The following is a 12,590-nucleotide window of genomic DNA, read 5'->3' on the forward strand; positions in this document are numbered from 1 at the left end:
GGAAAATGTTTTCTAAAAGACCCTGGCACCAAGAACAGCCAAAACTATGGTGATAGGGGAAAAAGATGTTGCTTTCAGGGATGCTGATGTTCTACAGTTGATCCAAATGGTAGCTTCCGGAGTATATCAATTTGCAAAAAATCCACATATGCTTAAGATCTGTGCACTTCCCATAAGTTACACCTTAATCTGAAGTGAGCAGGGGGCCTTGAAGTCAGTGTCTCATGGAGGCCTGGTCAGCTCTCCCTGTCCTGGTTGGCTGCTTTTTCCCCAAAGGGTGGGGCTTCAGCTGGCCAGTGCCCAGGGCTGGTGAGATCAAAGTCCTTAGTTCTTTGGCCACACACTAGACTTGCAATGCAGAGAGCCTTCTGAGAAGAGCCCCACCAGCCAGGAGAGGGCTCTGCTCAGTGAGTTCCCTCAACCAGACCCATTGTTTATCAGGTAAACTGGTGAAGTTGTCACCCTGTCCTCAAAACCTTCCGCAACTCCCTGGAAGACTTTTCTCCTTTGAGTTCCTACACTTTATTAAAAATTTAATAGCCATCTACAGATGCACCTCCCAGACCAAGACACAGAACATTCCCAGTCACTTACGTCTCCCCAGCATCCTTCCTTATCTCACCCCGGGGCCCCTTGCCCCACCTGGAGGTAACCACCATCCAGATTTCTGTGTTGACCATCCTTTTGCTTTTGTGTTTCATTACATATATGTAGGGTGTCCACATGTCCCAGTTTACTGGAGATAGTGTCAGCTTAAACTTGCAGTTCAATGTCAGAATTTGTGTTCCTTTTTGCTCGCAAAAACATCCCTATTTGGACAATAAATTAAATGATCACCTAGGTACACGTATATCTAAGCAATGTATTTTTGGTTTTGAGCTTTAGAATAATGGTACTATATAATATGAAGTTCTCTGAGATGTGCTTTACTCATTCAACATTATTTCTGAGATTTATCCTTGCTTTGTGTGGTCACAGTTCATTTTCATTGCTGAGTAATATTCCATTGTGTGAATACACCTTGCCATGCCTGTAGTGCCCCATTTTTGTTTGTAGGAACAAAGCTGCAGTGCCTATGCTTGCATATGAGTTGCCCAGGCTGGAGTGCGGTGGTGTGATCTCGGCTCACTGCAAGCTCCACCTCCCGGGTTCACACCATTCTCCTGCCTCAGCCTCCCGAGTAGCTGGGACTACAGGCACCCACCACCACACCCGGCTAGATTTTTTGTATTTTTAGTAGAGACGGGGTTTCACCGTGTTAGCCAGGAAGGTCTTGATCCCCTGACCTGGTGATCTGCCCGCTTCGGCCTCCCAAAGTGCTGGGATTACAGGTGTGAGCCACTGTGCCCTGCCAGTGGGTTGTTCTTACACATGCGAATAGCCCCTGGCCACAGAACCAGGAGGAAATTGCTGGGTCATGGGGGTATGGCCATTGTCAACTCAACAAGCTAAGGCCACAGCATTTGTACATACATTACATCAATCAGGTCTTTCTTTTTTTTTTTTTTTTTTTGAGATGGAGTCTCGCTCTGTCGCCCAGGCTGCAGTGCAGTGGCCGGATCTCAGCTCACTGCAAGCTCCGCCTCCTGGGTTTATGCCATTCTCCTGCCTCAGCCTCCCGAGTAGCTGGGACTACAGGTGCCCGCCACCTCGCCCGGGTAGTTTTTTGCATTTTTAGTAGAGACGGGGTTTCACCATGTTAGCCAGGATGGTATCGATCTCCTGACCTCGTGATCCGCCCGTCTCAGCCTCCCAAAGTGCTGGGATTACAGGCTTGAGCCACCGCGCCCGGCCACAATCAGGTCTTTCTTTCACCAACATCTGCTCTCAGTATACTGTGAGCCCCATGACGCTAGAGATAACTCTCCCTTTTCTCCCCAGCCCTTAGAACAGTGCCTGGAGCAGCTCAGGAAATGTTAAATGCCTGCATATTCAGGGGGCTATGGATGGCTCAGGGCAGACTTATTCCCATCCCGGGGGGAAAAAACCTGAAAGATGTTGCTGCTGGCAAAGCCACAGGAGCAGCCGCATTTTTGCATGTGCTGGTTCCTGCACAAATCCAGTGCACTGTCAACATGCAGTGGTTAGAAATATTCTGCCTGCTTGAGGGCTCTGGGCCTGTGACAGCAGTCACTCCTCTGCCCTGTGCAATGACACCCTAGCCTCCTTCATCTGAACCGGGACCCCACCTCACCCTGTAGGTCCCCGAGGGCCAGGCCTGCTGGGATGGACACCCTCCAAGGTGAAAGCCATGATGGAGAGAAAAATCATAGGCCTGGGGCCCAGAGACCTGTTTTCTATTCCTGGCCCTGCCATTAATAAACTGGGTGACCTTGGGCAAGTCACTTTATCTCTCTTCTCTTTGTATAAAATGAGTTTGGACAGTGATAGCCAATTCTTGCACTTGAGGACTCATCAGAATCACCTGTTAAAATGGATCCCGAGGCCCTACCCTACGGGGATTGGGGCAGTAGGTCTGGAGTGGCACTTAGATACATGTATAGTTACATGACAATGAATTTTAAAAGACCACTGGAAACACAAATGGTTAAAAAAATTCGATAGTAGACAGAGATTATAATAAAAAGCAGCCCTTCCCACCCCTAGTGTGCTTCCTACAGGCAACCACTTTTAATCATGTTTTTGATCTGATGGTTACTATCTTAGTGCTAAATAATAAGCTAGTTCTTGTTTTATCAACTTCAGACATTACCCATTGTCTTCCTGCTATGATAGATGAGGACTCAGCTCGCTTACCCCCCCCCCACCACTCCTAATATAGTTCTGGCACTATTTTTGGAAGCTGTATTTTAATGAGCACCCCAGGTGATTCAAATGTAGTTGGCCTGCCAGTCACACTTAGTGCCTAGTGAGACCTGGTGGAGACACCAAAGTGCCCATGGCCCACTTTGAAGCCCCTGGTTTTGCTTGACTTCTGGACTTGCTGGTAGGCCCTTTCCCTACCTGTGGAAGCTCAGAAAGGCTGGGCACAGGAGTCACAAGGACAAGCACACTGTTCTGGGATTGTTGGGGACGGAACTGCCTTGCCCTGTCATCTTGCTTCCCCTTCTCATCTTGTGTCACCTTCTGCCCCTGGTTGCACAATTAATGTGAGCAGATTTCTCCTTTAGGGCCTGACACAGTCCTAGCAGACAGCTCAGTGTCTGACTTCTTTCTAATAATCAAGGAGTGGTGTATTCAAACAATGGACCACACAAAATGCACAAACTAAAACGAACCTAACCACGCAGATGAATCTCACAGGTGTGCTGGGTGGAAGACATCAGGCACATAAGAATACATATGGTTTGAGTCCCCTTACGTAAAATGTAAAGCTACACAAACCAAGAAAAACAAAACAAATCAACATAAAAACATAACAAACAAAATAGGCCAAAATCATCTACTGGGATAGAAGAGGGGTTACTTTTGGGGGTGAGAGCAGCTGTGGAGGGGCGCACGAGGGGCTGCTGATGCTCTTTTTTGGTGTGTGTGCTGTTTGTGTGGGTAATGTTCACTTTGTATTTGAGCGGTACCCTTTTCATTTGTGCACCTTTTCGAATGTGTCTATTTCCTTATGAATGTTATTTCCCTTAAAGGAATGAAGAAAAACCAAGCAGCTCTCCTTCCTCCCTCCTAAACTCCCCCTTAAACAAGCCCTTCCCAGGATGGAACCAGGCAGGTTGAGGAGGCCAGAAACATGCCTGTGTGGTAGAGTGGGGCTGGGGAGGTGGGTTTGGAGCTGGAGCCCAGAGACCTGATCCTGCCAGTCTTGATGTATTCCAGAGTTCCAGCCTGGTGCCCCACAGTGCAAAGCTGCCTGCTGGGTCAAGGAAGTGGCTGGAAATGAGGCCCAAGCATGTTCCCTGGGAAGGATGACAAGATACTTGCCAGCTAGGACCCATGTGCCTTCTTCCCCACCTGCTTGCAGCCAAGCTGTCCAGGGAGAGGGTGGTGTATGGGCCCCCAGCCCGCCTCCTCAGGCTGCTGGCCAACCTAGTGTAAATATTATTACACGCCTACGCATCTGAAGGACGTTAATTATTAAAACACATGCCACCCAGGGTAGTGCACTGTAATTAGGTTCAAATTAAATTAGCATCCTCTTGTAATTAGGACATCAATAACCACTCTTGAGGCACCAGCTTTCTAGCCCATCCCCATTGCTTCCCAACATGGGCTAATGCAAAAAAAGGGGTCCATTGACTCTCTCCCCAGGACACAGAAATAATCAAATCAATAAATAAAATGGAGGCAGTCACGGGAGCCTTTCCCTCCACTGCCTGCCTTCCCTACTGATCCCGTACACTAGTAAGAGGAGGGAGATGAGGTCGCTGCGGAGGAGTCTCAGGCACCAATACTTCCCTGGTGGCTTTCCCAAGCCCTGGGCTCTGCTGCATCCACCCTCAGAGACCAGGAGAGTCCTCAACCTGCCCAGAGATAAGTGATGCCTTCCCGCCATCTGCTAGCCCCAGTTCTTTTCCTTTCCTCTGGGAAACTTCCCAGCCACCTGGGTCAGGGCCTCTGTCCCTTAAAGTCCCAGGGCACCACCCACTGTTGTGGCTTGTTATAGATAGCATGGCATCTGCTGCCTCCTCGAGAGTCCAGAGAGATGACCTTGGCACTCACTGGACCCAACACTGTGCTTGGCACTATCTGGGTCTTATTCCCTGTTTGGAGGAAGCCTAAATGGATGGGTAACAGGTGCTCAAGACACTTTACTATTCAACAGGAAAGGTGGACGGAGAAGCAGAACCCATGATCCTGAGGCCAAGGTGCAAGTTTTCTAACTCAGGGGGAGTGGGAGGAACCTGTGGAGAGCTTTTTCTGGCTACTGGTGCAAGGGCTGGTGCTGAGTGGACAGCTACAGATGAAAATAGAACGTGCCGATGTGTGCGCACTCTGCGAGTGCCTCCTTCAAATCTGCGCCCTTGGCACGTGGCTTGCCTCACCCTGGTCCCAGCCCTATCCAGGTCACACCTCAGGAACTTGGCAGATGTGATACAGAGAGAAACATCAAGTTGGGGTCAAAACCAGACAAGCTGTGGTAGCGCCTTCCTGCCTGGTGACTGATCTGACCTTTGTCTCAACCAGCCTTGGAAGAGAAAAAAATCAGAAGTGGGAAGGCTCAGGCATAATTTCAATTGGAAAACTAAGGAGAGTTTATCCTTGGGTGCAGATGTAACCAAGGCAACTGTGAAGACCGTGAGATGATTTCAGACCCTTTCACAAAAGAGCGGGCTGGCATCTTGCCTTCTGCCAATTGTGTTCACTGTGAATACATATTGCACCCTACCAGAAGCACCTTGGAGGTCAAGAAATAGGTGAGATGGGCATTCTCTTCTTGATGGATAAAAATAAAACCAGAGACCATGGTGAGAGTGTGCTTCTCTGCTGGGGGCAGGACAGCTTCTCCAGGAGTGGGGATGATGGAGAGATTCACATCAAGTAATCATCCACACCCCTCCTGACTTCCTGGGCCCCCTAAGAGGCTGCACGTAGTCAAGGGAAGCACAGTTTACTGGACCATAAAGGGTCTGATTCAGACAGTATAAGAACTTGTTCTGGCTAAGCCGGAGGCACTGCAAGTAGAAACTGTGAGTCCCCAAGAGGACCAAGGGAAACTAGTGTTTCTGGAGTTGAACTGACTCAACATTTCTCCCCACGGCCCCTCCCTGGTTCTTCCCACCCTCACCTCTCTTAACTATAATGCACCTTGAGTATAAGCAGCACACATGAGAACCCCGTAAGAGCCCTGGCCAGAACAAGTGTGTGTTACGGCAGGACCTCCAGCTAAGGAATGAGATCTGGCCAGCCAGGCCCTACTACCTCCACTGACTCTCCCTGTATCCCCCAAGATCAAAGGGTCACTTTTATATGGCAGCTTGGAGTACCACCCCAGATCAAAATGTTGGTGGGATGTGGGGCTGTCAGAAAGACGTGCCGCCAACTTTCACCGAAGTAATGTGCCAGGGAGGGGAAGGAGCACACAGGTAATGCCGTCAGTGGAGGAATAATGAGGCGCTGGACACTGTGGGCGTGGGGAGTGGTGACTCTCACACTTGACTTTCTCTCCCCGGGACTCCTGGCCTCACACCACTGTGGCTCCTCCCTCATGGGCTACACGCAGCCTGAGGATTCCGAGCTCCAGGGCCAGTTCTACCTGAGGACTTTTGGGGAGAGCTTATCAAGTCAGACATGAGCAACGGCTAACCTGGAGCAGACAGGCCTCTCACCTGGGACCTGGGTCCCTCTTGGAGAAGCCGGTCCTCCTAGCTCTGTTCTCCAGGGAAGAACCAGGGGGCCTGTGTTCTAACCCACTCTATCCCAGCCACAGCAGGAATTAGGGAAATCACCTCATTTCTCTCAGCTGATTTCCTTTTGAATCCTTTCTTGGGGATCTGGCAGGGTCTGCCTAAGGCTAGGTCCAGCAATTCACAGTGGTTAAATTGTCCTGGGTGCTGCTGGCTAAGCTGCTCTCTCTAAGGTCCTTGAAAACAGCCATGTGCAATAAGTCAAAAAAGACCTGTAGCCTCCTGCATGAGGGCCATGGTGCCAAGCGGTGCCTACTGGGGCCAGGAGTTGCTTGCTCAGACTCTGAAGATCTGCCTTGCTTTCCCCAGCTGGCTCTATTTTTAGGGAGAATGTCCAGGCATTTGGATGACTATCTTGGGGGTCATTCAAGTGTCCAGGTCTCCTCCTGGCTGAAGCCGCCAAGACTCCATGCTCTGGACCACACTGTGACCAATAAGGGCTGCAGACAGCACGTACTATTTTATTGGGCCTCAAAAGCTTTAAATACAGAATGGGCTGGCCAGGGCAAAGATGTGAACACACTGGCATTTTAGAATGGATGTATCAGAAAAATCACATAATCAACAGTTGGACAGAGAGCTGGGAGGAGGGCAGTCTAGGATAGAGGCAGGTGCCAGCTGGCAGTCGGCCTGGGTGTTAGGATTACTCCCTCCACTAGGACATAGTCTTTGATGTTCCTTCCTGATTTGAGGACTCTTTTTAAAAAACCACAAACCTCCAAATAAAACCAACTGGGAGAGACTGTGGATAGCAGTGCCCATCATCACAGAGGACAAGGGTCTGCCCCAGAAAGCCTTGGGGTCCACCCCCCCACCAGCCCCAATGCCACCCTACAAGACATTTCCACACACTGAAGCAAAGCTGGACCCAATCTACAACCCCTGTCTGGGGTTTGGAGTTGAAAACGCCCTCCCGGCAGAGGAAGAGGGAATGGCGTGAGCGGTGCTGGGGGCCAAACCCGATCCCCTCCTTAGCGGCTGTAGCCAAATTCGTCTGCATCATCAGCTCGAAAGTCTCCATAGCGCCACAGATTCAGCTGTAATAAAGAACAGAAAATAGCTCTTCAGGGACATGGGACCCACTGGAACTCAGAGGGCCAAACCCCTCAACTCAGTGCCCTCTCGGGGCTCCCAAGGCAAGAACTCACCCTGGCGCTCTTGGCTGACTCCTGGGCATTCAGGTATTCTGTGATCTGGAGGGACGAGAGAGGAAAGGGAGTGGTCAGGGGTGCCCTCAAATGATCAGCCCGCAGGACCCTGCAGAATGCTCAGGTCAGGGCCACAGCTGTCCCTTGCTCAAGCCCGTCCAATGGAGCCTAGTTCCCTCAGAGTAAAACGCAAAACACAATCACATTAGTCTCCTGGCTTATTCCCTTAACTCTTTGCACTAGCTCTTCTGTCTGCCTGGAACGCTCCTCTGGTCATGTGCTCCTGGCTACCTCTCCCACCCGCTTCAGGTCTGTGGTAAAGTATCTCCTTCTTAATGAGGTCTCGGGCAATCCCATTTAAAATTACAACCTAGGCCAGGTGTGGTGGCTCTCGCCTATAATTGCAGCACTTCGGGAGGCCAAGGCAGGAGGATCACTTGAGCCCAGGAGTTCAAGACCAGGCTGACCCCATCTCTATAAAAAAATGAAAAAATTTAGCCAGGCATGGTGGCCCATGCATGCCTGCTAGTAGTCTCAGTTACTTGGCAGGCTGAGGTGGCAGGATCACTTGAGCCAGGGAGTTGAAGGCTGCAGTGAGCCATGATTCCAGCACTGCGCCACTGTACTCCAGACCCGGTCTCAAAAGAAAGCAAACCAAACAAAAACAATACAAATACAACCTTCCCCTCCCATTCCTGACTCCCTGGATTCCACTTCTATTTTTTCACTGCAGTTATCATCTTCCAATATTCTATTTAATTTACTTATTATGTTCATTGTAATTGTTGTCTCCTCATGCTTGAATGTAAGCTCCTCAGGGCAGGGGTGCTGTCTCTTGCTCACTGATATACCATAGGCCCTCAATAAATGTCTGCTGATAGAATGAATAAATAAATGAACCCATGTTTTGTGTTTATCTCAGGGACTGCAGCAGAAGGAATTTTCTACATAGCAGAGGCATTATGGGCAGTTTCATATGCGGTACATTAAGATCTCCAATTCTATAGGGAGGCTGAAGCTGGCCTCCTAGGAGCCATTTCCTAAGGAAAGTGGGGGTCAATCCAGAGGGGCCTAGGGGTTGGGCTTCTCTTGAGACACAGTGGCAATCCACAGGGGTGTCTTGTTCCAGTGTGTCATCAGCCTGCACAGCCACCAACGCATTATGTGGGCCTGTGGTGCTTGAGGAAGAGAGGAAAGGCCAGGAGGGCTGGGAGAAGGGAGAGCAGTGGGCAAATGGAAGCGAGATGAAGAGGAGGAGTGTCTGGTTTTCATGCCACGCCTTTCTTGTCCCTGTCTCTGAGGGAACATAGGGAGACGCTGGCCACATCCTGCTGCCCTCTCATCACTTTCTGCCAGGAGACAGCAGCTCTGTGGGGGGCCGAGCTTCCCCTAGTCTGGCCCTCTTGGATGGGTCGCTGATTCAGCCCAGCTGGGAAGCAGGGCTGGTCTGCAATAGGGCCTCAGTGGCTGCTTGGTGAGAGGGCAGAGAGGGACTCAGAAATGTATAATGTTGGGTGGAAGGGGCTGCCTTGTATCCAGAGCCCAAAGCTAATCACCAATGGCTGCGCAGTGCAAGCTATTTCCCAGGTATGAGTGCACTGATTGTCATGATCAGCCTTGAGAAGTGGCAAGGCAGCTAGTGCTCCCCTCACTTCATGAGCAGAGAGCTGGGGCTCAGGAGGCTGGCTTCTCCTCTCAGAACGGCGGAGGCAGGACTCCAGGTTCACAGGGCTTTCCAAACAGCTGGAGGGTTGTGTGGCAGAGTCCTTCTGGGCCCTTCGGTGCTGCCTCCTCGACAGCTCTGGCTCGGGGTGGCACTGGGTATTAGGAATTGGTTATTGCCTTGGAAACTGTCTGTTGGAGAGTACGACTGGGAGAGCGGGAAAGACAGGCCTTGACCCTCTCCACATCGCCCCTGGCAAAGCTTTCTCGCCTGTCACCTGGGGGTACATGGGGAGGGAAGCTTTCCGCTCTAGTTTGCAGCTGCATTCTCAGCCAAACCCGCAGCCAATTAATTTGGGATGTAATTAACTTTAAAACAAAAACAAAAAAACCCCAACAAACCCAAATCCATTATCTTTCCCTAGCAGGAACAGCAGGATGGTGGATTCCCTGCTCCCTTCCTGGCTTGTGGAACAGTCCCCTTCTCTGTGAGGGCGGTGGCGCAATGCTGGGGCCACCTCTCCACATCACGTACCACTTTCTGGAACTGTTTTTCCTTGCGCACCTCCACCATGACCAGCCCCTCCTTCACCAAGCCCAGCCCCACATCGCCCTTGGAATCTGCAAACTGCAGGGTGACGTGGGGGCAGCCGGAGCTCAGGTGTTCCACGTTGAGCAGGCACTGAGTGTTCTGGATATCCCGAACCACGCTGTCCACGGCGTCCGTGCGGGCATCATCCTGGAGCAGAGACACACTCAGGTCAGAGCAAGCCAGAGAACCACCACTTGGGCCCCAGCTCCTGTCCATGGACTCCCAAGAAAGTCTGGCTAGCAGGGGCCTGTAATTCACTCCCCAGAGAACCCTAGTGAGGCTGGCCAGGCACAGCGGCTCATGCCTGTAATCCCAGCACTTTGGGAGGCTGAGGTGGGTGGACCCCTTGAGGCCGAGAGTTGGCGACCAGCCTGGCCAACACAGTGAAACCCCATCTCTACCAAAAACACAAAAATTAGCGGGGCGTGGTGGCGCATGCCTGTAATCCCAACTACTCAGGAAACTGAGGCATGAGAATCGCTTGAACTTAGAAGGCGGAGGCTGCAGTGAGCCGAGATTGCACCATTGCACTCCAGCCTGGGTGACAGAGTGAGACTCGGCCTCAAAACAAAACAAAACAAAACAAAAACAGAAAGAACCCTAGTGAGGCAGAAACAGGCTCTGGATAGGAAGTCTTCCCCTTTTCTTTTCTTTTCCTTGCCCTCAGCCAGAGACTATTTGCAAGTGACCCCTTTCTTTCCTACCCTGTGCTCCCACCTGCCTGCCCTGTGTCTCCAAGGAAAAGTGACTTCTTCCCACTCAAAGCTCACCTACACTTGGTGTCCTCTCACTTCCTACCTCCTGCAGGACCTTGCTCCAGTGCACTAAGTCCATGACATCCTCTGTCTCCGTCTTTTTTTTTTTTTTTTTTTTTTTTTTAAGAGACAGGGACTAGGCCAGGTGTGATGGCTCACGCTGTAATCCCAGCACTTTGGGAGGCCAAGGTGGGTGGATCACCTGAGGTCAGGAGTTCAAGACCAGCCTGGCCAACATGGTGAAACCCCGTCTCTACTGAAAAAACAAAAATTAGCTGGGTGTGGTGGCGGGCACCTGTAATCCCAGCTACTCGGAAGGCTGAGGTGGGAGAATCGCTTGAACTTGGGAGGCAGAGGTTGCAGTGAGCCGAGATTGTGCCACTGCACTCCAGCCTGGGCGACAAAGCAAGACTTCATCTCAAAAAAAAAAGGAGATAGGGACTGGCCAGAGTGCAGTGGTGCCATCATCTCACTGCAACCTTCAACTTGTGGGCTCTAGGGATCCTCTCACTGCAGTCTCCTGAACAGCTGGGACTACAGGCGTGTGCCACCACACCAAGTTAATTTTTTTTTTTTTTTTAAGAGACAGGGTCTTACTATGTTGCCCAGGCTGGTTTTGAACTCCTGGCCTCAAGCAATCTTCCCTGCTTGGCCTCCTATGCTGGAATTACAGGCGTGAGCCACTGCACCTGACTCCACATGTCTGTCTTCACCGACCTGTTTTGTGATACTTGCCTTCAGCATTTTCTGTTGCTTCTCTCCTGCCCTTCAGCAACTTTGTGAAAAGGTGGAGAGTAAATGTGCTTATTCTTCATTTGCACCTCTTATCTGGTGACAGTGCCAACCATGGTGTTCATGCAGCTCTCACTCCAGGTACCAGGCACCTTCGCAAAGCTAAAGCCAAGGGCAGCCCCTGGGAAGCCTCAACCTGCCTGAGCTCCCGGGGGATCTGGACATTGCAGACTGGCTTTCTGTTTCTGGGGATAGAGGGGATCCACGACCCACAGCATGGGTTCTCTCCTCTCTGGCTGCACATGCTGCCTCTGGGCTCCTGTTCTCAGATGGCAGGACCCCAGCACTTCCTAATACTCTCTCTCCTCCCCATCACACCTTCCACATACTCAATCTGGGCAATCTTGTACACCACCACGGTTTTAACTACACAGACCCATACATTCCGGGTCTCATCTCACTCCCCAACTGAAAACTGTAAGTCTGCCTGGAGGTCCCACTGCCCAAATTTGCTCCTTCTCATTCTCCTTGGCCAACAGCAACATATCCACACATAAGAAACCCAGCGCCACCTTCGTCTCTAGCCTGGACTGTTATAATTGTCTCCCACCCATTCCTTCTAGTCCCTCTGTTCACTGTGCCATCAGAACTAACTTTCAGAAATGTTTTGGACCATGTCACACTTCTCCTAGAAATTGTGCCACATTCCTCCTGCCTATATAGCACAAAGAATAAACTCCTTGCCAGGGTAGACAAGTCCACGACATCAAGGCCTTTCCCATCTCACCTCCTGCCACTGCCCGATCATCTCCTGCCACTTTCCAAAAGCCCCCTGGGATCCAGCTGTGGTGGTCTAGTCTTTGTCCAAACGCACTCTGGCCTACCTGCTTCTATGAACTAGCTGGAATGCTCTAATACTACCTCCTCGGTAGCATCTTCCTCAACTTCCCATCTCTTGAGTCCTATTACTAAGAGACCATCATAGTTTCCATCTTCTCCTGTCAGCCCATGAGGGCTGCAGCAGCGGCTGAGTGTCAGTGGACCCTTTGGAAGGAGGAAGACTCCAGACTTACATCTTGGGGCACCTGGATGAAGGCGAAGGCATACTCCGTGGCTTGAGCTGGCAGCACCCGAGTGCTGAAGGCAGGTGGTAGGGTTCCCAGGCGGGTGGATGGCAGGACTTCTCTCTGCAGAGAAAGCAGCAGGCCAACATGTCACATACTCGCTGCCCCCTTGCTCTCTCACAGGACAGCTCTCTGTGGCCAGGCCTCTGGGAATGCAAACTCTGGGCCACCCTGTTCGTCCCATGACTTGGTTCCACTTTGCCACATACAAAGGCTCCCCAGTGGGTGAAGGCTGGGGAGAATGTGCCCTGCGGGTCCAGCAG

At 51.1% G+C, this 12,590-nt stretch overlaps 1 protein-coding gene across 1 annotated transcript in view; it reads right to left on the reverse strand.

Moving 5' to 3' along the window:
- Positions 1 to 6,755: 6,755 nt before the first annotated feature.
- SND1 (staphylococcal nuclease and tudor domain containing 1) overlaps positions 6,756 to 12,590 on the reverse strand; it is a 438,972-nt gene continuing 433,137 nt past the window's right edge. The window contains exons 21-24 of the mRNA XM_050782556.1: positions 12,277 to 12,390; positions 9,660 to 9,863; positions 7,463 to 7,507; positions 6,756 to 7,351 (exon numbers count right to left, since the gene is read on the reverse strand). Of these exons, the coding sequence (XP_050638513.1) occupies positions 7,286 to 7,351; positions 7,463 to 7,507; positions 9,660 to 9,863; positions 12,277 to 12,390 (429 nt within the window). The 3' untranslated portion in view covers positions 6,756 to 7,285. The remainder of the gene's footprint in view (positions 7,352 to 7,462; positions 7,508 to 9,659; positions 9,864 to 12,276; positions 12,391 to 12,590) is intronic.

The sequence above is a fragment of the Macaca thibetana genome, chromosome 3, assembly GCF_024542745.1.
Source record: "Macaca thibetana thibetana isolate TM-01 chromosome 3, ASM2454274v1, whole genome shotgun sequence".
Classification (NCBI taxonomy): Eukaryota; Metazoa; Chordata; class Mammalia; order Primates; family Cercopithecidae; genus Macaca; species Macaca thibetana.